This window comes from Erpetoichthys calabaricus, chromosome 18, assembly GCF_900747795.2.
Source record: "Erpetoichthys calabaricus chromosome 18, fErpCal1.3, whole genome shotgun sequence".
Taxonomy (NCBI): Eukaryota; Metazoa; Chordata; class Cladistia; order Polypteriformes; family Polypteridae; genus Erpetoichthys; species Erpetoichthys calabaricus.
The window spans coordinates 65,749,815-65,765,003 of record NC_041411.2 but is presented as its reverse complement, the minus strand read 5'-3'; the positions used below and the strand labels follow the sequence as shown (position 1 = coordinate 65,765,003).

Genomic DNA, 15,189 nt, shown 5'->3' with positions numbered 1-15,189 from the left:
ACTCCTCTATTAAAATAAATAAATCACTATCATTTTTGACGGTGTGAATCTTAGCGGCCCCTGACTGCTACATCACTAGAAACGGCAGTGATTGGACATGTTTCAGTGTGATCTTGTTGCTCGAGGATGTCCAATTACATGACTACAACTCACAATGATAAGACAAATCATATGACTCTGAGACAACTTAATAACACAGTTTCACATTTCCAAAGCATTGCAAGCTTTCAACCCCCGTAAAACAGCCAATAATGTACTGCCTGGCATTGGCAGTGCTGTACAAATGCTTTAAAGACAGGGCAATAAACTGAATTTTCGATTTGATATTTAAAAATCAATAGTGTGATATTCAGCACTTTTGACTTTCTGCAGCTTGTTTCGAACATTAAATAAAATCCACAAAATCTCCAGCGCTCTTTCTAAGCCTGAGTATGTTGACGCCATCCATGGTTACCTGGAGATGATGAAAACTGAGGAAGGATCAGAGTAGGAAGAGTTAGGTTTAGATCTGCTCTTTACAAATACTGAAGGTAATAACTATTCAGATCATGTTTATTACATTTTTGTAATAAGTGCAAAGAGAAAAAAAATATTTTAAATTTAGTTTTGTATGTTATTCTGTAAGATCGACAGGCGGATCGGTCTGTCGTGGTGAAAAAGGAGCTGAGCCGCAAGGCGAAGCTCTCAATTTACCAGTCGATCTATGTTCCTACCCTCACCTATGGTCATGAGCTATGGGTAGTGACCGAAAGAACGAGATTGCGAATACAAGCGGCTGAAATGAGTTTCCTCCGTAGGGTGTCTGGGCTTTCCCTTAAAGATAGGGCGAGAAGCTCAGTCATCTGGGAGGGGCTCAAAGTAGAGCCGCTGCTCCTCCACATCGAGTCAGAGGAGGTGGCTCGGGCATCTGATCAGGGTGCCTCCTGGACGCCTCCCTGGTGAGGTGTTCCGGGCACGTCCAACCGGGAGGAGGCCCCGGGGAAGACCCAGGACATGCTGGAGGGACTATGTCTCTCGGCTGGCCTGGGAACACCTTGGGATCCCCCCGGAAGAGCTAGAAGAAGTGGCCGGGGAGAGGGAAGTCTGGGCATCTCTGCTCAAGCTGCTGCTCCCGCGACCCGACCTCGGATAAGCGGAAGAGAATCCGAGGATGAATGGATGGATGTTATTTCTTGGTCATCTGCTCCTGCCCACATCACTTGATACACTGTAGCACGGGATGCCAGATAAATTGATTACGCAAACCCAATATCAAGAGCAATTATATTTTTATTTTGTTTAGAAAAGGAACATATTGACGTATGTTCATAGTCAGGAATCATTTCCATGTGATATCCTGGACTCAAGCAACCAGTTCATCAGCAGCAGTTAGCTTTGTCAAATGACACCGAGCAGTACGTCTTGCTGTAACTGCAAATTTTTTGTGTTCATAGTAGCAATTGTTGTATCTATCACTCCTCACCTTTAAAGTGGCACATTATTTGTATATATTGTATATCTTGACTGTTACCACAGTCCAAAAGTCAGCTACATATACAAGACTACTGGTTGTCACTAGCTGGGTTTCCAGCTCTAGAAGCTCCTCAGCAATTTTTTTTCCCCCCCTATAGGGCTAGTGATAGTGTCACTTGATGGAATAGGATATTCTGCATGATATCCTGGATCATCTATCAAAAGCATTTTTGCTCCAAAGTTGTCAACTGGTAACATTTCTTGTACTGAAGTTCTGATAACTTCAGGTTTCTGCTGTTGCTAGATCATCCACATGGTCATTCCAGACGGCCATTCACTGATACCACGCAGCTGGCCATGGTTTTAAGGAAAAAAAAAAAAAAAAAACTAAACCTTCCTTTGTCATTCATGAAAATGTCTGCAAAATCATATGTGCTAATAAAATAATTAATCACATATCAGCACAGCAGTTATACTTGCTTGGGTTTGCGTAAACTGAAAGGTGAGTTTCAAGCCATTTAACAAACATTTGCAAATCTGCATATTCCAGGTCAGAGGTGTGTGTTGTGCTTATTTTATAAAAAAAAGTTTTTTTTTTCTTTTTTAAATTACATTTAACAAATCCTATACTTTGCACTTCCTAGCCATACTGTCACCATGGGAGATGTCTCTAGTGCTGCAACAACCAATCCTGAAAAGCAGAAAAATCATCCTCTCTGTAAATAAATAAAATGTCAGAGCATAGACTTTCCACAAACTAATGCCTTATAAATACTCTTCCTAGAGTGTAATATTGTGTCCACCCAAGAGGCAAAGCGGTCCGTGGTATAGAGAATTTTTTTCAATTTTTTATTCAACTGACTGACCAAGAGAAGCTTTAAAGGGATCATTTAAATTATTATAAAGCAAACTTAAAAGAATTTCTTTACTCTAAAAGCATGATACTTGATATTAACTGATATGTAACAGAAGCCCCCAACAAATTCTCTCTCTAAAGACCAGCTTTCCTAATAGAGAGCATTAAAAGCAAAGTCACTATAAGCATAATTTTTTAATCTTTTGAAGCCAGACACTTTTAGATTATGGAGGGCCAGAGCCTAAAGTGACAATATGAAGTGCACAGAAGGAATCAACCTTGCATTTGCGAGTCCATTACTAGGCCTACTTGCACACACTCACTCAAGCTCGGTAATTTTTGAACTGGTAATCGACCTAAAATGTACCCTAAGTTCTTGTCAATAAGCCGCGGCTTATCTAAGGAAAAAAGTTGTGAAAATGAAAAAATAGAATATCGGCTTATACATAAGTCTGGCTTATACATCCATCGCGGGGGTTGCGTTCCAGAGCCACCCGCGAAATAAGAATATCCGCGAAGTAGAAACCATATGTTTATATGGTTATTTTTATATTGTCATGCTTGGGTCACAGATTTGCGCAGAAACACAGGAGGTTGTAGAGAGACAGGAACGTTATTCAAACACTGCAAACAAACATTTGTCTCTTTCAAAAGTTTAAACTGTGCTCCATGACAAGACAGATGACAGTTCAGTCTCACAATTAAAAGAATGCAAACATATCTTCCTCTTCAAAGGAAGAAACAAATCAATATGTCTGTTTGGCTTTTAAGTATGCGAAGCACCGCGGCACAAAGCTGTTGAAGGCGGCAGCTCACACCCCCTCCGTCAGGAGCAGACAAAGAGAGGGAGAGGGAGAGTTTGTTTTTCAGTCAAAAATCAATACGTGCCCTTCGACCTTTTAAGTATGCGAAGCACTGTGCAGCATGTCTTTTCAGGAATCAGCTTTACAAAAGATAGCAACGTGAAGATAATCTTTCAGAATTTTTAGACGAGCGTCTGTATCGTCTAGGTGTGCAAACAGCCCCCCTGCTCAATCCCCATACGTCAGGATCACAGATAGTCAGCGCAAGATTGACAGAAAAGTAAGCAATCTAGCTTCTCAGCCATCTGCCAATAGCGTCCCTTGTATGAAATCAACTGGGCAAACCAACTGAGGAAGCATGTACCAGAAATTAAAAGACCCATTGTCCGCAGAAATCCGCGATATATATTTAAATATGCTTACATATAAAATCACAATTTAAATGACCGCTACGCGCTCGTGTTGACTCGGCGACGCCCAGAGCAGAAAGAACGCGCTCCGGCCGCTCCAACCGCGCCATGCGGGGAGTGAGAGAGACGCCAATATCTCACACTCTCTCCCCCCTTAAAGAAATTAAATGGGCGCGAGTGAGACCACTGACCTCCCTCCCTTCTATTAGTTATAGGTTATAGTATGTTCGGCTTATCCATGAGTCCGGCTTATCTATGATACGATTTTATTTTAAAAATTCGTATGATTTTTGGTCTCCGGCTAATACATGAGTCCGGCTTATAGACAAGAACTTAGGGTACATATTTGTAATAGGGGGGGGGGGGGGGGAAGAAAAAGAAAAAAAGTAACAACATGTAAAACTCCAGTAGGTAGAAGATCTGTACTCCATAGGGAGCAACTGGAGGGCAGGATTAAAAAAAATGGAGTTTGAATATGTGATAGGTCATCAGCAGTAACCACTGCACAACTAAGGAATCCATATTACTAACCGAGAATGGTAAACCGGATGGCATGGACGCAGGTACACGGCGATGGGACCATGAGACATACTGCACAGGCGTGTACAGCGCGCGTCTCATAAACCGCAACCAAAGTCGTATCCACCGCGAACGAAGGAGTCACGGCCCAAAAACGAAAAGAGCTCAACTGACGTGAATGAGACATGAAGCAACAACGCGCCCATAGCTAACGACTAACGACACAGCCACACAAAAAAGAGGATTCTGCGCTGCAGCCCAGATTCAAACGGAAGAGGCTACGGCGGCCCCACAGGTCCACAATGATAGTACGGAAGGCGCAGGCATCACCGCCATATTGTGAGTGGCACTACTACGGAAGGAGCAGGCGTCACCGACATATTGTGAGTGGCACTACTGCGGAGTGAAGTTAGGAATAATGTGCTGCTTGGGATTGTACAAACCGCTGAGCGCTTTACACCGAATTCAAACACAATACAGCTCAACGATGCAAACACGAGACCACCCGGATAAGATCAATGAACGCAGGCGCCTACAACGCGCGTCTGAAACTGCGGAAGCAAAGCAGGCACGGGTTCAAAACGAACGAGCTCAACTGACAGATATACAAACACGAGCCCGCCTGGATAAAATCAATGAACGCAGGCGCCTACAACGCGCGTCTGAAATGCCGCAAGCAAAGCGGGCACGGCTCCAAGACAAAACGAGCTCGACTAATGTATTTCAGGATACCCAATGCCGGGGGTAGGCGAGCGAGGCGAGCAGAGGACGGAGCCCCCCTTGTTACTGTATAAAAGAGGTGAGATAGTAACATGATATAAATATAAAGCCTGTCCATCTGTCACACAATTACTTGCAAACGAATGGGGCTAGACTCTTAATCTTAAGCCTTAATCACAAGCTTATGACATGATAAATTCTAGAAATTTAAAACATATTAGGTAGCAGAAACCCAGTGAGCACTTTACTGGTGGGCAGGAAAGATTACTGTAATCAAAGCATGGTCCCCAGAAGCCAATCTATTGAAAATCCCCAGACACTGTATATGCATGTTCAGAATTCATAATCAAGTAAGTGTTGTTACATTTTTAAGCTATGGACAGAGAGTTTACGGTTGTTTATATTTAATTTTTTGTAGAATTTAAGACCATAGGTCCATGTGTTTCACTAGTAAAGATTAAACCACCACACATTTCAAATATGGTAATTACAATGTTGATCTTTAAAATGTTCCATACCACCAGTAACATGAGAAAACCAATAAAAAAAATTTGGAATGACACAAGTTCATGAGGCCACAGCTACACTAAAAAAAATATAATGTTTGAATTGCATAATCTAGTCATGTTAATAGGGGTTCATGTAACTTGTATAATCAGTAAATTAATGTGAGGCTAAACAATGCTTCGATTTACTCAAATATAAGAACCATAGTTATTCTCAATTAATTGATGCATTACAAATAACACATACAGTTTATCAACCCAAGCACTAAAACAGACAAATGTTCTGTTAGAATTGCAACAGGTCACACAATCTTGTATAAACATGATTTAGTTTCATCGCCTGCACCTTTTGTACAAATAAAATGTACTGTTATTATTATTAAACCTTGAATAAACTGACCTGCTGTATTAGTAAAGAAAAAAAATGCTTTTGTGACTTAGGCTGGATGACAAGTTTGGCAGTATATCAAAAAGGTATCATGAATCAAATTCCCCAAGCATTTACAAACAAATTTACTAAAAGTCTTTAGCTTTTCTTCCAGTTGTAGAAAGGGGTTGGGATCCCTTGCACCCCAATGGAATAAAAGGTAGGTTCTTTACGAAAAAAAAAAAAAAAAACAATAGCCACATAATTGTAGCAAATATGATCATGTTGAGTTAAATTAACTTTAATTTGATCTCTCAGTACACGTTGCTATCAGTTCGCTTTATTCGATGACTGTCTCTAAATCAAAAAGATGTTGCTTCGATTTTGGTCTACAGCTCCAAGTAATCAACTAACATGTGCTCGACTTGTACAAGTGAAAGCAACTGTAACACTGTGATCAATGGGTCCACTGAATCAAATGCCCAATTACAATTGGCTAATCAAATATAATAAAACCACACATGCACAAGGTTGAGAACACCAGCACCTTACCTGGAAATTCACACTTGTAAGGCCTCTCTGGTTCAAAGTGACTCCGATGGTGGATGGTCAGTTTGGTGGAGGTGCGAAAGCGCTCGCTGCACACGTCGCACACAAAGTTACTCTCCTGCTCGTGGGCTTTCACGTGTGCCTTTAAGTTGTAAATTGTGGTGAACTTTCGGCCGCAGCTGTCCCAATCGCAAGTGAAGGGTCGCGTTTTGTCGTGGGACTGCAAGTGGCGCTTGAGTTTATACGACGTAGTAAATGACCAGCTGCAGCCCTCCACGGTGCACTTGAAGGGTCTCTTATCCTCAGTGTGGGAAAGCAGGTGAAGCTTCAACTTATGCTTCGTGTCAAACGCCAGGCTGCAGTTTGACTGTGTGCAGTGATACAGAACGACGACCCCCTTTTTGGACATGGTAGCCATTTGCAATTCCTCGTTCTCTGTTAGGACAAAACTGCTGTGTAGGTCCTCCTTGGCCTCTGCACAGATCATATCGGACTCCGATAGGGCGCAGAATAAAGTCCCGTCTGGCACTTCCTTACTAGATGCCTTGGTAGCGATGGAATCAGAGAAGGCCGAGTCACCATTGACGTTTGGGTTAGAGTCATGCCCAGAAGGTGCACTGTCACCACATTCGTTGTTTTTTCTTTGCTCACCTACTTTGATGTTCGTGTCCCTGTCACCGGGATGTCGCTCGTTCTTTAGTAGTAGCTGGTCCTTAATTTGGGCACATTCCTTCAATTGATGATGTTGTTGCAGAATGTGGACGCCACCGTCCGGAGATGCGGATAAAGTCAGAACCCCGTTTTCTATCGTAAGAACGAGGTTCTGGTTGTTGATGGCGATAGTGCCAGAAAAGGTGTCCCCTGTTTGGGGAGACGGATAATCTGGCATGCCGGTGTCCGGACTATTCTCCATGAATGTGTTATAGAGCTGATTGCCATTCTGAGCTGGCTCTACAAGAGCAGAGTTTGTTCCCCGGCAGCGACTCGTGGTCTGCTGGAAGTCTGGTGGGATTTCCAGTTGGCTGCGACTGCTGCTGCTGTCATCGGGTAACGGGCTGGGCTGCGAACTGGCGGTAAGATCGCTGTCCACCGAATCAGACGCGAAGACAAAACAGCCGGCCCGATGCTTGAAGGGCGGTCCTTGTACTGCTGTGTCCCGGCTGCCCTCCGAGCTGCTGGACTGGCAGGTTGAAGTGGTGACCGAGCCCAGTCCGCGTCTGTAGTCTACTGCCTCGCTTTCCGAGTTAATTTCCGCTATGGGCGCTTCTGTCACATCCTTCGACACATCGTGCATTGCGACAGGATCCTTGACCTTAGGAATCCCTCGTCCCGCTTCTTTCCTGTAGCTGCGGTCTCCCTCCTGAACCACATTAACAACCACGTAAAACTCCTCATTGTCCTTAGCGATGGGAGTCAACGCCACGGCACTCTCGCGTATCTGCGCGGAAGGCAACGGAGCGCCATCTTGCAACTGCCGTAAGAGCTGCTGTGACTGCGTGTGGCCGTCTTCTACCAGCAGCACAGGAAAAGCCAGTTGAATTCCCGTATCGTCATTGTCAAAATCCGCCTTCAGTTCACCCTCTTTTTCTTCCCGTCCTTTACCATTTGGCAACGGCAAAGCATTCACGTTTCGCAGGCCGATCGCCGCGTAGGTTTGTACTGCCGCGCTGCCACTACTACAGCTGCCCCGAGTTGAGAACAAACCACTGCAGCCATGTTGCGTCAGCGGGCGAAAGAGAGGCTCAACTGACTGCTTACCAAGGGGGCCCCGATGGAACAGATCCGCTTCGTTTTCCGCCGGTCTAGATGCATCGCGAGCTGTCCGAGACAGCTTCTCCCTGCAGGAGACGCCATGTTGTTGATGTTGTGTGTTTTGGGCCGCAAAGAGCCCCTGCATTTCCATCTTGGTGTCCCTGTAGCAGGAACACACAGACGCCGGCCCCGCCCTCCCGGCCTGGAACGGGAAAAGCGGAGTTGGAGGTGAAAGGTGGACTGGACTTTTAGAGGAGCTTGGATCCCGAACAGGCTAGTGGCCTTCAGGTGTGGGAGGCTGGCAATGACGTCACAAGCTCTGACAGTACCGTTTATGAGCACGGAAGGCAAATTAATTATCATAGGAAAAATTCTAAGAAGCGTATAGTCCCTTCAACCAAAAACATCCGGCTTTCTCAATCTGAAGATATTACTTGTAAGGAAATGTATGTATATCACAAGAAGGTACTGTATTGCCAATAAAATTTGAGAGATTCTTTCAAAATTATTCATCCTGTTAACCAGGTGCTAGCAAGGTTTAAAAAGGATATCGATTTAACCCGTTTATTTATATTTATACTTTGAAGGGGAATGTATTGCTAGTGTATTTTTTTCCCTAAAATTCGTTTGCTGCAATCTTGAACCTTTTTTTAAGATGAATACCGGTGTTAATACGGCATTTCCTTATATGTGTGTGTGCTCAGTCTGCGATTAACTGTCCTGCTGTCCCAGTAGAGTCTTTCCTGCCTTGCATCCTGTGAATGGCTGGGATAGGCTGCTTACTCAGGATTAAGTGGTCTTGGACAATGGCAAGACACAGATAAAGATGTTATGTTCTTTTATAATAAGAATGTGGAAGATAAAAAATGGTATTTCATAAACCTATTTACTATTTATGGTACATTCCACACTCAAAAATGTAAATTGTCTCAAGAATATGGCTAACTTTACACAGTTTAAAATTTAATGTGTCCCTTATGTTAATACAGGGCTATTCAAAATCAAAGAGCAGATTTCAAAAATTTATTTCAAACAAACTATATAAGACAGGAACACATTCCCCACATCACTGGATAGAGGAAAGTGCAAAGTTTAAAAGCCCGCCTAAAAGTACAGTGCATCCGGAAAGTATTCACAGCGCATCACTTTTTCCACATTTTGTTATGTTACAGCCTTATTCCACAATAGATTAAATTCATTTTTTTTTCTCAGAATTCTACACACAACAACCCATAATGACAACGTGAAAAAAGTTTACTTGAGATTTTTGCAAATTTATTAAAAATGAAAGAGAGGCAAGATAAGTCTACGTGCCAGTAGTCTAGTAAAGGCCATTACAGTTTGTTTGTCCTTTTCCACTTTAAGCCCATCTGGAAGTACCCCAAACACAGCTGTTAATGGATTAGGAGGTATTGTGACACCAAGGCTGTCTGAAAGGTATTTAAAGGTTTTGGTCCAGAATGATGTTAATTTGGTGCGGGCCCAAAACATGTGGCCCAGTGAGGCGGGAACTTGATTCCAGCGTTCGCAGGCTGGATCTTGCCCTGGAACATTTTGGACAATTTTAAACAAGAGAGATGCGCTCAATATATATAATTTTGAGTTGAATAATTCTATGCTTTGTGCATATGGAGCTCGAGTGAATTCTGTGCATTGCTAATTTCCACTCCTTTTCTGAGATGTTGAGTGAGAGATCCTTTTCCCACTGTACTCTTGGATCTTTGAAAGGGAGGGACTGTAAAATGTTTTTATATATTACGGAAATGCTGTCTGAATCCTCAAGACTGATCAATATTTTTTCTGGCATAGAAGTAGGTGGGAGGTGAGGAAAATTGGGCAGGTTCTGTTTAGCAAAGTTTCTAATTTAAAGGTAGTGAAAGAAATGTGTTGCTGGAAAGTTAAATTTGGAGTGTAATTGTTCGCAGGATATAAAGACGTTGTTTATGTACAGATCTCTAAGTGAATTAATCCAGGATGTTTTCCAGACATTAAATACTGCATACATTTGAGAGGATGGATAAAAGGTGGTTCTCGTGTAAAGGTGCCACAGATACAAGCTTCTCTATCTTAAATTACTTCCTTCATTGGTTCCATATTCTGAGTGAGTGAAGCACAATTGGGTTGTTAGTATATTGGCGATGATTTGTATTTATTGCGGTACAAAGCAAGGAATATAAAGAGGTACCACAGGATTTTATTTCTATATGCTTATTTTTAAACTCATCAACAGAAATGATTCAATCTGTTATCAACACAGTAAAGATGAGTGCTGGAGATTTCAGCCAAGCAACTTTAGATGGAGCTTCCAAAAACATATTCCTCCTGTGGACACAACTAGCCGTACCGGGGGCCTCATGTATAACTAGAATTCACACTTTAACATGGCATACGGACAAAAGCGGAAATGTTCGTACGCTCAAAAAAAATCCAGATGCATAAATCTGTGCGAACGCTAACTTCCACGTTCTTCTGCTACATAAATCCCGGTCAGCATGAAAAGCAACGCACGTGCATGCGCCTGCTGACCCGCCCCAATTCCTCTCAGAATTATGCCTCTTTGAATATGCAATTCAATATAAATAGCCCTTAAGCTCAGCCTTCTGTGAAAAGACAATGGCAAAAGCACGGGGGAAAGTAGAAGAATTTCAGAGAATGCCAAGTGGAGGCAAGGAAAAACGTACTATTTGTTAGTTTAAACAGTGATATAATCAACAAAAGGAAGTTGATCAAGTGACAGAGTGTTGGAGAAACTTGAAAGCTCAAGTTCACAAAGTCACACAGTGCCCGAAATAAAAAAGAAAGTCGCCGTGAAAAGGCGAGTCGTAGTTCACCGTCTGAGTGTCATATGAAAGCTTATTAAGGTACAGAGAAAAAAAATAGGCACACAGTGGGGAAAAAAGCACGAAATGTCAACTTTAATCTAGAAATTTCCACTTTAATCACGTAGTTATTTTGTCATTAAAGTAGAACATCATAAACTTCATGTTAAAATCGTTTAATTTACTGGTTTCTCAAATCCCATCGTAGCAAAAGTACCACGTTAAATGCTTTGTTTTGTATGTGTTCTTTTATGTGCTCTATGTGTGTGAATCACTATGTGTTTCTTAAATGGGCTTTCTCTTCCTCCGACAGGACACAGAATCCATTACATTCGTGACATTACAGCTCTCTGAATAATTAAAATTCTGAGATGTATACTTGATGTCATTTTCATGATGATAGGAGTTAAAGCATGTTATTAAACATGGGAACACGGTGGCGCAGTGATTGTTCCTGCCTCACGTAAGATGCTTGCTGCGCCGTGTACAACATTCGATGAAATAATTTATTGCAGCAGTACTGTCTCTTTCAACGTATTAACCCCCAATTCCTGTCCTTACTTTTCTTTCTCCAAATACCCAACTGCCACACAATCCGATCTGTAATAGATTTTAAGCCATCTGTAAGCTTCGAACGCCTATTCTTCAAAACTTTTTTTTTATTAATTTTATTGTAATCATTCCATACATATAGATCAATTTTTACAAAAAACAGGATTGAAAGCAAATCAAACTCCACCCCTGAGAAGAAGAGCATGGCCAATGGAGTAATACTTAAGGCTTGTAAACATGCCTAAATTATTGAGTTTAATAGGGAAAAAAAAGATAAACGGAGAAGGAAAAGAAATGCGGAAATAATTATTTCTTCTTATTCTAAAATATTATTGATTAAATCCTGCCAGGTTTTGAAAAAATTCTGTACAAATCCCCTAACTGAGAATTAGATTTTTTCCAGTTTCAAATAATATAAAACATCGGTTTCCCACTGACTTATTAGAGGAGAGTTAGGATTCTTCCAATTTAACAAAATCAGTCTGTGTGCCAAAAGTGTAGTGAATGCAATCACAGTTTGCTTGTCCTTCTCCATTTCAAATCCATCTGGAAGAACACCAAACACAGCTATTAGTGGGTGAGGAGGGATTGTGATACCAAGGCTGTCTGAAAGGCGCTTAAAAATTTTGGTCCAAAATGATGTTAGTTTGGGGCATGCCCAAAATATGTGACCCAGTGAGGCAGGAGCTTGGTTGCAGCGTTCGAAGGTTGGATCTTGCCCTGGAAACATTTTGGACAGTTTTAAGTGAGACAAATGAGCTTGATATATAATTTTGAGTTGAATAATTCTATGCTTTGTGCATATGGAGCTCGAGTGAATTCTCTGCATTGCTGCCTTCCACTCCTTTTCTGATATATTAATTAAGAGATCTTTTTTCCATTGTCCTCTTGGATCTTTAAAAGGAAGGGACTCTAATAAAATTTTATATATTGTAGAAATGGTGCATTCTTCAAAACTTTTAAGGAACATCGAAATATCTTCATAGTACATGTTTAATTATTCTATCCTTCTATCCTTCCAGTGTCGCGCCAGCCCCAGCAAGAATACAGCGTGAGGCAGGAACAATCTGTGAACGGAGTGCCAGCTCCTCGCTAGCGCTGCGGCACCGTGTCCTCACATGTTTAATTTTTAACAATATAGATTATTTAAATGATGTTAACATTTTACCTGTATAATATAATAAACATATTTTCCTGCATTTCATCTTAAAAATGATATCGTCATGATATGTAAATACGCGCTTTATAAAGTGGCTCAGGTTGTGCAATATTATAACTGTATCGCAAGTTTACAGTGAGGTAATTATAATTTTAAGTAGAAAGCGTTCCACAAGGAGCACTTGATGGACCGATTGATTGTGTTTATAGTTCTTGGGGTGAAACTGTTTCTGAACTGTGAGGAAAGGCTCTGAAGCGTTTGCCGTACGAGAGCAGTTCAATAGGCAGCATGGCTGAGACAGCATGTGCTTGATGCTGTATACCAATAATCTACTTTGCAATCATCTGCTGTAGATCCGTGATTCACACTCGGATACAGTGATATAAATACTCCGAGTGGTGCAGTGCGAGTAATATGGAAAAAGATATCCGCTGTGGCAACCCCTAACGGGAGCAGCTGAAAGAAGAAGAAGAAGGTGCAGTGAGAGTAACAACGCTAAAGCAGTTATGGTATTTAGAATAGTTTGACCATTCTATGGACCATTATATTGTTACAGGTTAATTACAATCAGATGCATCAAACTAATAAACAATATGCGGTTAATTTCAGTGTATTTATAAAGCCGCGTCAGGGATGTGGATCTAAAAAAGAAAGGGAAACCACATTGGAACAGTAGCACTGCTTTGACGCTGGGTGCCGCCAGTTTGCAAAACTGAGCGGAGAACTTGCATATGCCAGGGTTGGAGCTACTGTGACAATGTGCATGGCTTTATGCCAAGTTTAGGTTTTATACATTATGATTTGAGCGTGGAAACAGGCTTACGCAACATTTTTGTGCATACACACCATTTATACATGAGGCCCCTGCTGTACTGAAATATTAATGCCTTAAATGCAAATCTGTGGTGCATCTGGGCAGATATGAACATCTTACTGCCTTCTCTAAGGTTTTTAATTTCCCCCTTGGGGACACATTATCTATCTATCTATCTATCTATCTATCTATCTATCTATCTATCTGTCTATCTATCTATCTATCTATCTATCTATCTATCTATCTATCTATCTATCTATCTATCTGTTTTATATTTTTTTCTTGATTGGAATTTTTTTTCAGACATTTTATGCAGAATATTACATCAAAGATTTATTACTAAATAAAACATCAAATGCTAGGTTTTATTCATATACAAATCCCTTCACATTAATTTTAATGAAATGTATTTTGGCTATAGAGTAATTGCAAAACTACTACATCATTCAGCTTACAGGAGCTTGTTCTGAATGGATAAGTGGAACTACATATGGAGTACAGGGATGGGATGTTTGACTCGAAGGCTATGATGCTTGTTAATGCTTTACTGTTGCACGCTGTCAGAAAAGTGTACTGAAGCTTGTATCAGATGCCCATTACCATGTGGCTGTTGATGTCTGAAATGCAAGAAACTCTGACTGCTTTGAAGTTATCATCCATCATACACCCCAGAAACTATAAAAGAGAATTGGAGACTAGTGATTGGACTTTTTTTATAAGGAGACAATGTTGACTAAATATGGAGTCTAGAAGTGGTCAAAAGTGATCTTTAGTGTGGCAACATTTCATCTGTTATCTGACAATAAGGTAAATACTATGCTATTCTTCTGTAGAGGAACAAATGTGTCATTAATACTGTAGGCACATTCCTTAAATCCTCTTTTATGTTGCCCAGTTGAAAAAGTACATTCTCTAAACCCTGTTATGATTCTCTTTGCCCCTTAGCACTCTTATTCCCCAAACCCAGATGGAAAAATATTCATCTTTCACTTTGCCTCCCAGCAAAAAAATTGGCCTATAATTATTGTTCAGTGGTGGCTTACAATTTATTCATGAAGGATGCTGTAATGGAAGTAAATAACATCTTTAGGGCAACACATTTTGACATTGTTTAGTTGAAGAAAATTGTTGAGCATACTAACATGTACATTAATTGTATCATTTCAATGACAATGTGATTACTATGAGATCAAAATGAACCCACAGAGCATTTTTTGACTTTGACTGCACCTTTCCGATTGAAACTTTGCAATCAACAAAGGGTTGTAGGTGTGCTTCCTCCACCTTCTGAAGTACATTGCTGCTATGATTTCTGTAAACCTCTAGATGTCACTCTTGGTGCAGTTCTGAAACTTCTGATCTTTTTTCCAGCACAATCAGAAGGAATCCTCAAAACATAAGAACGTAAGAAATTTGAAAAAACTAGAAGAAACCATTCAATCCGTTAAGCCTACTTGTTTTACTAATAGCTAAGCTGTCCCAATATCTCATTCAGTTTCTGCTTTTAAGTACATGTCTGGTGATGTAGCTTTCTGTTTCAATGCACCAAAATTCTGGAATACTTTACAAAGTGCCTAGTACACTTTTATATAGTTGCACTAGACTCACAGGCCCAGATATGTTTCTCAAGAGAGAATATGCATCTGGAGAGAACTGATAAAATGTTTGCCGTGAATAGCGGTGAAATCCGCTGCTGAAAAGGGTATGCCTACAAGCTTTCTTCCTAAAATCCCACCCTTTATTTCCTCCAGTCCATACACTTTAAACGTTTAGAGTGGAGTTGCAGTGTCCCATTTCATGTATTATAAAAATATGTAAGATAACTGTGGAAAGACAGGGAGGAAGAAAAGGAAACTGACCGGAATACTTGACACTGAGGGCATATAGAAAGGTAAGATTGCTGTTACCAAT

The 15,189-nt window shown here is 41.0% G+C and overlaps 1 protein-coding gene across 3 annotated transcripts in view; it reads right to left on the bottom strand.

Moving 5' to 3' along the window:
* The window catches only part of si:dkey-156n14.3 (zinc finger protein ZXDC), a 31,737-nt gene extending 23,595 nt beyond the window's left edge, over positions 1–8,142 (bottom strand). For 2 of the 3 annotated variants that reach the window (XR_003718978.2, XM_051921420.1), the window contains exon 1: positions 6,186–8,142. Coding sequence is in view for 2 of the 3 variants with exons in the window: in XM_051921420.1 (XP_051777380.1) it covers positions 6,186–8,085 (1,900 nt within the window). In the remaining variant the exon portion in view is untranslated. The remainder of the gene's footprint in view (positions 1–6,185) is intronic. The other variant, XM_028825347.2, reaches the window with a different exon arrangement.
* Between the last annotated feature and the right edge of the window lie 7,047 nt (positions 8,143–15,189).